A 16465-nucleotide genomic window follows, 5' to 3' on the forward strand; every position below is an offset into this window, starting at 1 on the left:
TAGTTATGTACACTATCCTAAAAGACTTCATAAGAGCTTAGATGGCCAACATCAGGTCCAAGAGCACCTTGAAACATCTGAAACATTTCAGTGTTTGGATAATTACATACTTTCGGGGCCAACCCACATTTCTCTTTGGAAAATATTTCCCCCGCATGTCTGCAGACAACAGATGGATCATATGATCTCTGCATTCTGTAAGATGGCATAATTCTGGCAGACTGTCAGTTAAGTGAAGGGGACTGATTTCAGATCCTCATTAAGAAAATATACAACCACACGGAGTGGACTGAATGGCAGAATGTGATCACTGGCGCCAGTTTAAATGGAAAATGTAGCACACTGTTGCAACATGAAATCTGATGTGCTGTGGCTGGATCTAGCTCTACCGGGTTTTGTGTTCATTTTTCAAAAAAATGTGTTCTAATGTCGACATTCTTTGTATTGCAAGAGCCCTCTGTTTGCCAGCAGCGAGAGCAGAGCAGTGGAGGGGTGCAAAGTGAATTCAATGAGCCACCAGCTCTAACGTTGGAGCAGGGTGTCAAGGCTTTGTTGAGTCTTCTCTTACAATTGAAAAAGTTTCTGGGTATTTGCTGTGTATAGAAACTTTTCCTTGTATTTCTAATCTCTCATCATATTTGTTAAGGTGGGTGCTTTTTGCAACTGGCATTTTACTCAGCAGTACCCAGTAGAAGCAGCATGGGCCCTTTCCTTCTGCACAGCTCTGGGAGCAAGGCCCAGTGCTTCCTTTGAACCCCAGATTTCTACAGAAATCTGGGGTTCAAATCAGGACCTAAGAACCTGAGTAGGAATTCCAGGACACTGTAAAAAGAGTTATAATTTTCCAGCAGTACTGGATATGAGCACTAAGTGCACTGTAATCACTACTCACAGCTGAAGAGAAAAGAGCTAGTGGAGCTGCACACCTTCATTTCACCATCAAAGACCAAAATAATGACTATGAGTTCAGATTATAACTTTTTAAGGCTCTTTGTGAAACAAAGAACTCCGAAAAATCAGGATCTTCATATGATATCTCATCTTCATCACAGAAAAAAATGAATGATCCTAAATCACTGGTTGTTTTAAAAGTCTTTGCTAAGCTACCTTTCATCCAGATTAGATGTCATCTATCCCAGAGTAACCTGAAATATTCAAGCAGTGACGATGTTTGCTGTGGTATATTTATTCCCATATCTTTTGTACTATAGTCACCACTCTTCTCTCTGATAACTGTAAGTTTCAACGGTCAGAATTTAACAGAATTAAAGACTGCATAGTAATTAAACAATGTTAGGGAGAAAAAAAAAAAGAAAAAAAAAGAAGTGTCAATATCTGAATTGACTTTTCCTTCATTTTTCAGATCATTTATTTATGGTGAAGATGTTTCATGCACAGATTTCCTCTTTGCTGTTTGAAAAAATCATAAAATGCTCTATCTTCCCTTGGACCTATGTAAGGCTTGAAGGAAGACAAGACAGAGCTGGAGGTAGGATGGAGAATTATTATCTTTCTTCTGCTTTCAGAGCTTAAGAGGGACAGCTAAATCAACAGAAGGCTCTTTATTTCTCTTTTTAAAATTATGGCAGAGGTACAACATATGGCATAAGCAAGCCTAGCATCTCAGGCTAGCATGTGACAATAGGGATGACTGTCCTTCTGCACTGCAGTAACTCTGTGTGGGAACCATTCAACGTCCCTCAGTGCAGGAGGAGGTCGTCTGAGCCATAGCTACAGCACTGAAACCTTTGGAGCATGTTGAGATAACACAACAATTTCAGTACATTACAGTCCTTAAGGGTATATAAAACAATGTGAAAATTGACAATACAAAAGTAAAGATTACTGGAATGCTCCCCACCTTTGTCTTCTTTGAAGGAATAGGTGTGTGGGGACCCCTAAACTGGACTGTGGCTGGTAATCAGCAGAGTGGTGGCTGTGAAAAGTTTCAGAGGTTAAAATCTAGTACCAACCAGACCAAAGGATACACTTGAAACTAGGATAGAGAAGGGAAAAGGTAAAATCTGGGTGAAATACAGGCAAATTTTATAATCTTATCTGAGCTGCAGTTCTTAGAAAGCTAATTTTTTAAGGCAATTGCAGTTGAAAGTTTTTATTTGGTCAATTCTTTTAATCTTGGTATACTGCTGTGATGATACTGATTTAGTCTGCAACAAGCACGTTTGTTTTTTTTTTTTTTTGAGTGAAGTTCAAGAGGAAATAATCTGAAGTGATTGTATTTAACAACTTCCTAAAAAAAAGAAAAACTTTTACTGTACTATAAAAAGACTATAAGCAACATGTCTATCCGTCCTTATAACTGTTCTGTTGTGTACATAGCAGGAAAGCTTGGCTGTCATTGTTGCAGACTGATAGTATTCTAGCCTAGTAAAAATAACAAATTCTTATGAAAAGGGGACTCAGCACACAGAGCAGTCACATTTTAAATCTCAGTATTTTGGCCACTTTTAATTAAAAAAAAAAAAAGAAAAAAAGTCCAAGTTCACTGAAAGGACCAAAGGACTACATAGAAAATATCTTTGAGAAGCACCATGGGTCTGAAAATAAATCAAATCCTCTCTTCTATCACTTTTACATAGTACCCACACGACTTCAAAACCTATTTTATTTTAAAGCTTGTAAAAGAAAAAGAAAAAAAAAATGTTGTTGGACTAAAACCTCACTTTTCAATTTCATCCTGGAGGGAATTTTTATAGCTGAGTTATAAACCCTCCACACTAGAGTGTTTATAATGGAAACACTGACAAATGTGATAATAAACACCAATCATGGGGCCATAGTAGCTGGTCAGAATGTGGATGCAGGGGTTTTCAGTGCTATCATAATATTTAGCTCTGTTTCCAGCACTAATTTGCTTAAACTTGCTTTCAGGTTGAGCAGCTGTAAAACAAGATCAGCCTGACTATAGATTGCAAAATCATTTGATTATTTATACTTCTCTTAGAAAGCTTGGAAATGTCTCTCAAATATGATTTCATTTACAGTTATTTTTTGGTTTATATGTCTGAATACTAATCGTAACACGATAGCTTCAAGGGAACTCAACTTTCTACCAAAAGACAGCCTTCAGTGGGCAAAGAGAATATAAACAAACCCTCCTCAGACCAGGATCTAAAAAATGGGCTATGATCAACCAGCTCTAATGCTTTAAAAAAAAACCTTATTATCTTTTCCCAGAAGTAATTGACACTGTCAGTTTTTGTTGTTAATGCAGTGATAATGGTATGGTGCTTTGGGGAGACCAAGGACCTTGGTGGCAGCAGGGTTTCTAAGTAAGGGAAAGGTCTTTTGTTACAGGGGGTGGAATCCTAGCTCTACTGAAGTTAGCAGCACTTCGATACTCACCCTTCATTATGGCCAGGGTTTCACTGACTTACCCAGCCTGACACTCTTACTGTGTTGTGACTCCACTGAGTAGGATGCAGCTACCTTGGGTTGAGAGGAGGGTGAGGGAAGAAGGAACTCTACAGTGCTGTAATGTCAGGGAGATGGGATCGCTCTCCAGAAAGAAGATTGTCTGAAGTGTTTCACAATATCATTGTATTCTTAGCAGACTGAGCTTCCAGGACTTTAACATGGACGCATGGGCCAAGTGCTGGATCAGTATGGTACTGTTTCTCTGTATTTCACTGTTTCACTGAGCTCTTCAAGTGCATAATGGCATGCTTTGGTTTTAACAAAGGTGTTTAAGAAAAAAATGCATCTGGACTACTGTTCTGGTAAATCTTTGCATGACCCAGGAAAAGCATGAAACATCAAAAATTAAAACCCCCTTCATCAGGTTCTCAGTTCCTATAAATCAATGTGTGGCCAAGAGGCTCTCTCAAAGTCTTTGGCATTATACAAAATGTATCTTGGTACTTCATCTGTTCTGTTTGCATATTGTGTTCATCAGCTTATACCACAATGGCATTTTTAATTTCTAATGTTATTTCTAGAACCAGTGGCTCATATAAGAATGTTACTACTGTTCTGTATTGCTGCTGAAAATTTCCAGTGATCGATTAAAAATCAGGATTCATTATTCAGGATCCAGATTTTTATTAGTATTTAAAGATAAAATGTAGTATTTTCTTTCTGCTTTTCTCTAGTCTTTAACACAAGTATGGAAAAACCTTGGATCTAGAACAAATTCCAATGTTTTGTTATTAAACTGAGAAGAGAAAGCCAATAATTTTTGAATTAACTGTAACAGACATGTTTACATTATGAATCTCTGAAGAGTCTGTGCTATATAGCTGTAATTTTCCAGTCACATGAGTAAGAAAAAAATATGAAAAGATACATAATCATGCTGTGGAAAGCGCAGTTGTAGAGAGATCATGGAGAAATAGTCCTAAGAAGTGAATATTGAATTGCATATTTCATTTTCTTTAAAGAATGTGCCTTCATCATTTTGCTTGAGACAATGGTAACAGTAAAATGCATCTGGGTCATGTGAACAGTTGATTTTAGAACATTGTTCACTCATAGTTCCTTTTCTCATTTTATTTTTAGAAACAACAACAAAAAACCCCAACAAAAAAACCCAACAAAACCCAACACAAAACCATCTGATGAGGTGAAACACCCCAGTTTCTAGAGAGGATCCAGCTGTGTTAACTGTCCAACTGCCTCTTGGAAAAAAAGCTTTCTGACAACTGTAAAGCAGATGCAGTGTGTGTAGTCAGGAAGGTAAACAAAAACAAATGGAAAAAGAAACCAAGAAACAAGTGAAAAGAGAAAGAATATTAGAGTATTAATGCAGGATATTAGATCACGCATGATAATATCAAAGTCCATGGAATGAGAAAAAGAAGAAGAGTCACCACAGAAGCTGACAAAACATGAGAGAAGAAATCAAAGAGGTATTAGAATGGGATTTAGATCTTTGCCATTCTAGCCTGAATCCAGGTAAATCTTGATATTCACTAATATACAACAATTTTACATCGTGGAGACAAAAGCTGTCCTGTAAAGTCACCCAGAGCGACTGCCCTGGATGGGACATTTCTCCTAAGTGTAACGCAGGAGTTAAACTGGACTGGGCCCTGAACAGGCTGATTGCTGCGAAAACGGGGAGGAATCCCGCTCCCTCCTGGGCAGCTGCAGGGGAAGTTCCAGAGGCAGGGAGAGACGGGGGATGGAGCAGCAGGGCAGGCACACAGCAGAAAGAGCCGCAGAGGCTTCTAGAGGAGACCCCGGGATCTCTACCCCTTTCCCAGGCGGGGTGGGGGCACGGCCACCCCTCCGCTGAAGCTCTCCCTGGCTCTCATCCCTGCCAAAGGCGGCTGCGGGACATTAGTAGACCGTGTCTCGTCCCCAGGGCCGGGCTCTCCCCTTCCCTTCCGCTCCGGCTTTTCAGGATGTATGTATTTATTTTCTCTCGTGCAGCAATGAAACATGGGTATGAAGGGTGGTCCAGTGAGAGAGAAGGGGTCTCCGCTTGACCTCCGCAAAATCAAAGCCCACAAGTTTTCTCTCTGAGGAGCGAGTAGACGGTTTCCCAGGCCGGCCCTGCCGGTGCCGGGGAGGCTGCGGTGCCGCCCCGACAGCCGCCACCCCTTACCCTCTTCGGGACGCCTCGCAGCCTCCCCGGCTCCTGCTCGGTGCTAGCGACGGCCCTGGAAGCCCACACGAGAGGACGGAGCTGGTCCCGGGAAGGAAATCGTGATAGCAAACGGTTGTGCCCAGATGTTCCACTTTACTGGCCCTGTGACACGGCGGCATGGACTTGGCAGGAGGTATTTGAAAGAAAAGGGAGATGCTGTTTACTTTCCGAAGAAGCAGAAAGCCCTAGGTTAAAATGCAGAAGCTGAGGTTTTCCTAGTCCTGCCAGGCAACTGGGCAGGCAACTGAATCCGCTGAGAACCCATTCCTCAAACTGGCACCACCCTGCTGCCCTGCAAAGCCTTTCTCGAAAGCATCAGATTGCAAAAGTTTTAAAACAAACAGGCGACACAACACAGACCAAAAGGCCTCAGATATTCATTTTCCCCCATTACTTTTACAAATATTATATATATATTAGCAAATCTACACACACTGAATCTTTTCCCCCTCCACCCCAAGGCACTCTTCCCCCAGGCTCTCCTCATTGTTCATCCCGCACCAGCATGGTCCCGCCTGCAGTGTGAGGAGCCCGGGCAGAGCAGGGCTCTGAGCCTCAGGGAGCGAGGTGCACGGCTCCGGCGCTCCCTAGCTCGCCTACTGACTGCTGCAGCCGTCTAGGAGCTCAGTCATGAACGAGATGTACACTATGGCCAAGCGCAGTGTCTCTATCCGGGAGAGCCTCTTCTCGTAGGCGAAGGTGGGCACTTTCTTCCTCAGCTGATCAAAAGCCTCGTTGAGGTTGAACATCCTCTTCCTCTCTCGTATGTTGGCCGCTTGGCGCTGGGCGTAGGTGATAACTCGCTTTCTCCTGGGTCTGTCTAGGAGGGAAGTGCTGTGCATCCTCTCCTCTTCCTCCTCCTCTTCTTCGTCTTCGGGATTTCCATCTCCGAAGGCAACCAGCGGCAGCCCCCGGGCCATCTCCCCCCGGAGCGACAGGGCTCTGTCGCCGAAGGGAGGCCCAGAGGTGACCTCGCAGAGCCTCAGTCCCGGCCCAGCCCGGGAGGGAGCCTGGGGAGGCCCCAGGGAGAGGTCAGCCACGAAGTCCACCACGGATGTGCCCAGCAGCCCCTCCGGGCAGGGCACTTGCGGGGCTCTGCCGTGCAGCTCATCCAGCAGCCCCGGGAGCTGGTGGGCTGGGAAGAAGCTGGCTGACATCTTACTTCAGAGAAGGCTTAATCTGGTCCCCCATCCTCAGCCCCAGTAGCGCTAATATTTATAACACCTCGGGTAACAGGATTAGCGGGACTACAAAGAGCGGCTGTAAAATTTCTCGCAGTGATGCTGATGAGAGGAGACAGGCAGCCCCCTCGGGGACGCGTGTATGCTCCCGACAGAGGAGTCCCCAGCGAGTCAATCCTGTCACAGCGATCAAGGACAGCTCCTGCTTGGCAAAACCCTCCGCTCTTACCTGCTGAGCACTTTTATCTCTTCTTACACACCCGCAAACAACAGATTTTCAGCCTCTTTAAAGCCCGCAGCCACAGATCCAGGTCTCCACTGGGCTTGTTTTCCTGCTTTTTGTCGGGATCTCTGAACCCCGAGAGCCAGGCTGACAATTGATGTCAGGCAAGTGCATGTACGCTTTTAATGATGTCCTGAAGAGGAGACCTGCACGCAGAGGGTCACTGGGGAATGTTTACCCTGTATCCCGGCGCAGTGGGAACTGAATGACAGGACCTCCATTAGCCTAAGTAAGCATTGTAGGGGACCCGATATTGCATTCCCAGTAGTAACTGTTGGAGTCGTCTCTCCATTCCCCCTAAATCCCCTTCAACTAGAGTTCAAACATCTTTCCAGTCTAAGGCTGCTTCTTAAAGCTCATTTTGGCTTAGGCACCAGGCAATTTCAAAGCACTTGCTTTGAAACTCTTTCCTCCTGCCCGTGAGACGAGGATAAGCTGGTACTATTCAGGTCAGCGGTTGCTCTTATACCTTTGGCAGAGGTGTCCCGGTCACAAGCGTTGTACAGGGGAATCAACCTGGCGTGCAGCACTGGCAGCGCTGGGTACACAGCACAAAATACCGTGAAACGCGTATAAACACACCCGTACACCCGACACCGTCGAATACCTTCCTTTGATCAAGGTTTCCTAGGGGACGGACGCTGGGGATCGTTTTGCTTTTGTCCTGGGAGGGCTGTGTCTTCACCCTCCCACACCCCGGACTGTCCCTAAATGTACAACCTGCCCCTGGCCATCCCTGGCAGCGTAAGACACACCCGGGCTGGATAGGATCAATTTTCTCCGGCACCGGTTTGTGTGCGCAGGTCGTTTAGGAGCTCTGGCCGTTGCTCTTGAGCTGCGCCCCTAAAGCCGTACCTTCGCCTTTGTCATGCGTTGTTGTTACTCTCGCTTTGCAGCTAATTAGTATCTAATTTATAAGGAGATTTCAAAGCCCATCAGATCAAAGGAGGCGGGTGGGGGCGGCCGAAGAATTCCGCTCCCCGAAAATCCTTCTTGTTTGTCTACACAGGACCGCAAACATTTCCCACCGCGGACCCGGATCTGCCGTCCTGCGCAACACTGTGAGCGAGCCGCGCATCCCCTTTTCCTGGGAAAGACACTTCCAGACCCAGCCCCACCTCTTCCCGCCGTTCCGCGGGCTGCCAGGAGCGGACAGGGCACTGGCTGCGCTGCGCGGCGAGGAAGGTGAGCGAGAGCGGAGCTACACTGGAGAGCTCCGGGGCGGTAAGCAGCCGGTCCTGCGGCCCCGGGACAGCCCCCATTCCCCTGCCTTTCTCCGGGTCGAGAGCCGGCCTCTCCACCCTCTCCACGTCCTGCCGCACCACCACCAGCGCACCGCCTAAGCGGAGGACCCGTATCTGCTTTAATGATTTAATGGCCAGCCTAAGGCTTAATACAGAGCAAATAGCAGTGAGGCTGCTTTTATCCTTGCCAGAACTAAGAGTTTCTTTAGCGATCAGGGAGTCACTTATTTGGGGCAAATATTGTTCATTAAAACACCTGGTCAATGAACTAGTAACAGAGAGGTGCTGTAAATCATCTGTTAGAGAAGCGTTGACTGTTAAGAGAAGTGTGGAGACCATCCCAAAATCACAATGAGTTGAAGAGCTCTGAATGTTAAATGTTATATAAAAGTCTGGTGAAGAAAAGGTCAGAGAAATATTTACGATCGATCCGCAAAGGAATGTGACTTATTTGATGTTTCTTTTAGGTGAGGTGGCAAGTATTTCGTTTAAAGACATGGAATTATGAATTAGAGGACAAATATCAGCAAAGATGTGTTACCACAGAGGGCAAAATTATCGGGGAATTACAAATACTTCAGATAATGAGAGAAATTAATGCAGAAATAGGGATTCATCAGCTCTGTGTCAATCTTCACACGGTGTGGGAAATCGGCGTTTTAAAGAGGATAGACTAGTCCTTCACCACAGCCTCTTCGGGAAAGAAACTCGTGCTCACATCTCTAGTTTCAGGCTTTTGCAGAACACAAACTACAAATACAACCGGAACCAGAAACGTTTTATGTCACAGGAACGTAAAGGGAGAAGGTTACTGAGTTAGTATTGCATCACAAAAGTGATATAACATCAAAGATTAATGCAGGCTGTGCCTGTCACTGAACTCTCAAAAGAAGCACTAAAGTCAGGACCAAGCCAGGACTGGGAGGTCCTAGCAGAAAATAAAGACTTGTAGCCAAGGTGAATCCTCCTGTCAAATTTGATTGTTTGTTTTTTAATTGCTGCTTTGTTTCCCTATTTTATTTTCCCTTTATTTTTGCTAAAATATTTATTTTTCTCTTATGTTAACTATTTTAAATTAGGTATAATAAGCTTAAATGAACTGTGATTTGAGGTACGATTTTGAACATTTTTTTGTATTTGGTGATTTTTGTCAGTGGAGAAAGCATGGAGCAGAGAAAGTGTGTAATGAATATCCAGGGCTGCAGGGGACAGGTTTTCAGGGCATAAATGCAACGATGTAGGGGAAGCAGGACAAACTCTTACGAGAGGCTGCTGTATACTCTGAAATCTTCTTAGACCAGATTAGGTGCTCAAAAGTGTCTTCTAGATTTGTTTTAATGAAGAATACAGTTTGCTCTATGATTGTGCATCTTTCTTTACCCACCTCTTATTCTACCTTTTCATTTAACTTATTTCTCATAAAAAAAAATTTGCTCACAAGGTACTTACAGATGCTGGGCACTGATGGCTGCATCTTCAAGCCACTCTACATCCTTTTCCATATATTTTTTTTTCTGCAGAAATATCTATGATATGATTCCTGATGCCCATGTAATATTTGTGTTTAAACCCCAAACAACAACATCTTTTATGATCTTTTATCACTATCAGAAAAGCATACCCACCGCTGATTATGTTCCAGTTGTTAACAATTTTGTCTAATGACGTCTCCCTATAGAACAAGTCCATTATCCTTAGTACTAGCAGGAATGAGGGCAAAATGCATTTTAATTCAGCATACTTCTATGAAAATAGTTTTACCCCTTTTATAACCCTGTGTGCTGGATTAACTCATAGGAGAAGATAGCCACTCTGATGACTTAGCATTACTGATTGAGATGTTATAGATTTTAACAGTGGCCTAGTACTTTACTGCAAAATTCACTGGAAGTCAGTGGTGATCCTGGATGCTGAAATAAGGGGGCACTGCCCACAAATGTGACTTACTAAGCAAGGAGTTGAAAGTTGCTGTCTGCTCTAGAAACCTTAAACTCTTAAAAAGATATGCAACTGAAAAAACAATATCTACACACTTTTCTTGTAAAATGGGAAAATTTCTTTCTCCTTTAGCTGATCCATTAATAGTCAGTGTTGTTATCATTCTCAACTATGGCCTGAATAACAGAAATATATGTAGTGTGCAGCAGACTATGCTGTCCCTCTCAATTTACTGACATTGCAGCTGTCTGATCTTCTTGTTAAACCTTAAAATCACAGTAATGTCCATGGATAAGAACCTTATTACCTCAAAATACAGGGCAATTCCTGTCCTGCTGAGCTCATAGTTTGCATTTCTGACAGACCAGACCAGATCAGTGCAGTATATATGTGTGGAGATGGGGCTAGTTTTCAAGATAATGGACAGAGTTTGAACAATATCTTATCTTGACACTCACTCATTGGTGGAGAGGAAGGCACTAGGGACACCACCGATGAATTAATAGTACAAAAAGGAAGTATTCAAGAAAAATTAGCTGAAGACTGGTTATTTTGATACTAGAAGAATGTAATAGTATTCAGAGAAGACAGAGCAAAAGGTGATAGAATGCGGTTTCACTGGAAAGGTAAAGGAGACCTCTGATATATCAATGCATTATGAGATTTAACAGGCAGGGAACATTGGACTGTGATAGAGTTTATCATGGAATCATAAAATGGTTTGTGTTGGAAAGGACCTTAAAGATGATCTAGTTTCAACATCTCTGCCACAGACAGGGACACCTTTCACTAGGCCAGGCTGTTCAAAGCCCCATCCAATCCGTCTCTTTGTGTTCAAAGGGTTTATTCCTAAGTCAGTGTGAAGCTGAAGAAGACCAAACAAAAAGCATCAGATGAACTGGTCAGTAGTGTTTTGAGTGGCTTGCAACAAAAGCAAAGTTGAAACTAATGTAGACCAGAGTAAGCAGTTCCCTGATGGTTGAAACAGCTGGGAAAGCCTTTGGTGTGTTGGAGATAGGTGAAGTGTACAGATATGAGGACAGGGTTACCTCACTTTGACTTGTGCAGGGCTCACGTGCAGAAGGAATTAATTGAATCCATTACTTAAGAAAAATAAAATTGATACTAGAAATGGGCTCATATTATCTAACTGTTGGCTCTTATCCAAGTGTCAAGTTATCGTGGAGGCACTCTGGGTCCTGCGGAGATGCGACCACCTGTAGTGGGCTCTGCAGTCCTCTTAAAGTCTGCCTCCCCTGACAGAGTAAGGAGTTTGGTTATACTGGTTTCTGACTCAGATAACTTCAGCCCCATGGGATGAACCTTGGCTCTAGAATTAGCAGTTTATGAATAAGCACACACACACAAAAAATGTCCATTAAAATATATATCAATGTAATTGATATATTTGAGAGCAGTGATTTGAATTTGAATTCCGAGAATTCTCTGCAATCTTTTTTTTTTTTTTGAAACACTTTACCTTTATAAACATTATGAGAATTAACTTTATTCCTTATGTTGATGATGTCTGTGAGTACATTTCATTAACAAAACAGTGTACCGGTCCAGTATAGGGACCGGTACTGTTCTTAAAGCTAAAATATACCCAGTGAAGCTAATGTATCACAGTCTGATCCCAGAAGTAACTTCAGGCCTTGATCCTATGTGTGTCTGACTATATGAATACTTTCCTGTGTCATGGTCTGTCTTTAACAGGACTCAAATTTGAATAAAGATGCCTTCTTACAAAGATCACGTTCCACAATTTGTCCCTCCCTGACAAAAATGTGACATTCAGTAGCATCATTGTTCCCTGACACAGGAAATCATTAGCAAAACTCAGTATTTTGGGCAAACTCTAATGAAATCAGGTACCTTCTGCCATTTAAGCTCAATTAATTTCTATTTACAGCTGTATTACACACCATTGGAAGAGTTTAAAGAAGTAACTACTGATATTTCCCCATATATGACCAAAGGATGAAGAAAAAGTTTGAAAGTGTAACCTTGGGTAAATCATAGACAAATGAAATGAACAGCTGTGGTTAGGGTGTGATGTGATTCATCATGCTTGCAAAGTTTTATGAATTACAATTTCCTCCTTAATCATAACCTTAGGGGTGGGAGGGATTGAGAACAGGACATGTATTCAGGTTGGAATGTCAGCCTTAACTTTGAATTTCCTGTTTTTTTATCAGTGTGAATGAAAAAATGTTATTTAAACACAGGTACTTTCATCTTGATTTTGTTATATAAATACTGTTTGTGGAAAATGGAATGCAATAAAAATGTGCATTGTTTACCGAGGAATCTAGATATTTTTCTAAATCTCTATCACACTTAATAAATTTTGTAATGTAATTATGTACTGTGGAGCCATTAATTAATGCTTATTCTCTTCCATTTTTCACAATTCACAAAATGCAGGGAAATGTCAGGCTGGAAGATAAAGTTTCTTTAAAATTTTGATAATATATATACATAATAAATATATGCATAATGGTGGATCAAGATTCGTTACCAGAATCCTGTATTCAGGCTTAATTTTTCATCTGGTGGTATCACCTTGGGTCAAATGTGTCACTTTGCCTTTTCACCTAGTCAGCTTTGGATCTTTCAATACTGACAGTACACATGCCAGGTAAGATCTTCTACATTTTATTTTGTTTTAATATTTTTTTTAGAATCCGGACATTTTCTGCTTCATTTTGTAGATTCTGGAATTACCAGATGATTTTTCAGAGTTCACAAGTACATCTCCTGCAACTAGAAAGGAGGCTTACACTGAAACTCGTCTCAGAAGAATGAGTCTCCTTTGTCAAGCTTCTTAACCAACCACTACCTTGCTAGCTTCTGGTTTTGAAACTCTTCTAAGGATATGGAATTTCTTTTCTTGCTAGTCCTGAATACTATGCTACTGTGTGATACTGTAATTGGAGACTATTGTCGTAAATATGCACAAAGCAACAAACTATTAAGAGGCAAGATGGCATATTTTGTCAGAAGATTTCACAGATACTTGCTGGCAGCAGAAGCGTACTAAGAAGAAGATGACTTGTTCCTCTCTACTGAGGTAATGTGATTTATTGGCACTTCTCATTTATAACAAATTAGATCCAACCTGATTTATCCCCTCTGGTCTGTCCTTATCAATGTTCTGTGTCTTTTTGTGGTACAGTGATGTCCCATCTCTTCTCAAACTGTCCTTTCTCCTGTCCTTGCTGCTTAGGCTTAGAATTACAGGATCATTTAGGTTTGAAAGGACCTTTGAAATCATCAAGTCCAAACACTGACCTTACAATTGCTAAGCCCACCACTAAACCATGTCCCTAAGCATCAAATCTACACATCTTTTAAACACCTCCACTAAATGGTGGCTCCACCACTTCCCTGGGCAACCTGTTCCAATGCTTGACAACCATTTCTATGAAGAAATTATTCTTAATATACAATCTGAACCTTCCCTGGCACAACTTGAGGCCATTTCCTCTTGTCGTATTGCTTGTTACTTGTGAGAAGAGGCTGACCTACACCTCGCTGCAACCTCCTTTCAGGTAGTTGTAGAGAGCAATAAGGTCTCCCCTCAGCTTCAGTTTCTCCAGACTAAGCAACCCCAGTTTTCTCAGCCATTCCTTATAAAACTTGTGCTCTTTTGCCCTTCACCAGCTTTGTTGCCCTTCTTTGGCCCTCTTTTGTAGAGAGGGGCCCAGAACTGAACACAGTATTTGAGGTGCTGCCTCACCAGTGCCAAGTACAGGGGGATCTCTTCCCTAGTCATGCTAGCCATACTATATTTTATACAGACTAGGATGCCACTGACCTTCTTGGCCACCTGGGCACAAGCTGGCTCATGTTCATCTGGCTGTTGACAACACCTCCTAGAGTCTTTTCAGCCAGGAACCTTTCCACTCTCCACAAGCTTGTAATATTCCATGAGGCTGTTGTGACCCAAGGGCAGGACCCAGCATTTTGCCTTGTTGAACCTCATGCCGTTGGCCACAGCCCATTGATCCGGCCTGTCCAGATCCCTCTGCAGAACCTTCCTAGCCTTTAGCAGATCACATTTCCACCCAAATTAGCATTGTCTGCAAGTTTACTGAAGGTGCATTTGATCCCCTTGTCCAGATAACTGATAAAGATGTTAAACAGCACTGGCCCCAGTACTGAACCCTTATGACTGTCCACCAATTGAATTTAACTCCCTTCGCTACAACTCTTTGGGTTTGGCCATCCCCCCAGTATTTTACTCAGCAAAGAGTATGCCAGTCTGCCGTAAGCAGTCAGTTTCTCCGGGAGAATTCTGTGGGAACTTTACTATAGTCTGGGTAGACAAGTGATCAGGCTAGTTGAGCAGGACATGCCTTTCAAAAACCCATGCTCACTGGGACTCACCACCTGGTTGTCCTCTATATATGATGATACTCAAGATCATCTGCTGCACTAATTTTACCTGGCATTGAGCTCAAGCATGGGTAGGATCCTTAAGAAATTTGAAAACTCTAATCCAAATGTATAACCAATCTAGAATATTTCAAGTCTGTTACAGCAGGACAGGTCTTTAATAAGGTATCTAAAAGCACACTCTTCTCAGAAATATTTAATTTTCAGAATTTTGAAAGATGAGGAAAACAGTGAATTTCCCCGTAGGGTTGTTTTATGCACAATCATTTTGGCTGGGCTAGAGAGTAAAAAGATATCGTTGATGTTAGTGTAACTGATTTTAACTATTCATGATATTAGTAATAATCATATTAAAATCAACATTAAAGGTACTTAAACTGGTGATAGCTTTATAGGTCCTTTTTACAGGCTCAACAGCTAGAAGATAAAGAAGTCCAAACACATCTTAAATCAAATGTTTTTAAACCCATTTATTTGATTCATATGTGCATGTGTGAAGGGAAGCAGAATAGCCTGATTTTTTTTTTAAATACATTTCATGCTAAACTCACAGTAGAAACATTGACAGTTTACTATATCTCTAATCATCTGTGCCATACAAAATTGTCATCCCTCTTATTTTTCCTCTTCATATTTTTGGTGAGTATGAGATCAAATGTTTTGAATGCTCCTGTACCTGAATTTTCTTTAGAAAATATTTCAAAGGTGGTGGAAGGTGTTGCTTGCTGCCAGCTGAGATGACAGAATCTATCTTTTTGATGCAAAAAACTTGGGAAAGGTAAATATTTGGCTATTTCAAAATCTTGTGTAAGCTTGTGTTTTCCAGCTATACAGTTTACTGTATTTCTCCAGTATACTGTAGAAATTACACATAGGTTTTTACCTATTATTTGTGCTCCTTTGTTTATTCATCTTAGAATTCAAGAGAATGTCTCATTTTCAGGTACTTGGTCATGTTCTTTTGACAAAGAAACTTACATGCAATAGTGTACAACATGGCTAATATGACAATGCAATTTTATTTATTTTGGGTAAAAATAAAATACATATTAATCTTTTAGGCTTATTAGAAACAAACAGTGAATCAAGGTGATGGATTTTTTTTGGAACAGCCACTCTAGTCTCTTCTCAGTTGAGGCGGATCATTACATCCCTTGTTATCCTTCCTCCTATTTATTTTCCACACATTTTAGGTTGTGAACAAAACTGAAATCTTGGAATACTGCAGAGTGTGGTGCTTATCAGTTGTTCTTATGTAGGAACTGTCATGGCTGAGTAGCAGGTTGTTGTGGTTTAAACCCAGTCAGGTAACTCGTTCATTCACTCCCCCCCTTCTTTCCCTCCCCCTACTCCCAGAGGGACAGAGAGGAGAATCGAAAAGAATGCAGCTCCCATGGGTTGAGATAAGAACAGTTTAGTAACTAAGGTATAACACAAATCACTACTGCTACCACCAGTGATAATAATGATAAAGGAAATAACAAGGGAAGAGAATACATCACCTCACCACCAGCCAACCGATAACTCGCCCCCCCCCCAGACGACCAAGCCCCAACCTATACCTCCTCCAACCCCACATTCTCCCAGCCCTTCTGGCTCCCAGTTACCTCCTGGGCATGACGTACTGTGGTATGGAATACCTCTTTGGTCAGTTTGGGTCAGGTGTCCTGTCTCTGCTTCCTCCCAGCTTCCCCCTCCCCTCCCTGGCAGAGCATGAGGCTCACAAAGTCCTTGGCCAAACCAGAACATCATTGTTATCAGCTCTGTTCCGGAGCCGAAAGCCAAAACACGGCACTACACCAGCTAC

At 42.3% G+C, this 16465-nt stretch overlaps 1 protein-coding gene across 1 annotated transcript; it reads right to left on the reverse strand.

Annotated features, from left to right (window-relative positions):
- Positions 1-6207: 6207 nt before the first annotated feature.
- Positions 6208-6970, reverse strand: FERD3L (Fer3 like bHLH transcription factor). The gene has a single exon (XM_057406229.1). The coding sequence runs from the start codon at positions 6766-6768 to the stop codon at positions 6208-6210; it is 561 nt and encodes a 186-aa protein (XP_057262212.1). The 5' UTR covers positions 6769-6970.
- Positions 6971-16465: the final 9495 nt, after the last annotated feature.

Source organism: Pezoporus wallicus, unplaced genomic scaffold, assembly GCF_028554395.1.
Source record: "Pezoporus wallicus isolate ANWC-B61680 ecotype Strahan unplaced genomic scaffold, APGP_CSIRO_Pwel_v1 contig_5879, whole genome shotgun sequence".
NCBI lineage: Eukaryota > Metazoa > Chordata > Aves > Psittaciformes > Psittacidae > Pezoporus > Pezoporus wallicus.

Coding starts and splice junctions, on each gene's coding strand:
- FERD3L (XM_057406229.1), bottom strand. CDS start 6,768: ATGTCAGCCAGCTTCTTCCCAGCCCACCAGCTCCCGGGGCTGCTGGAT.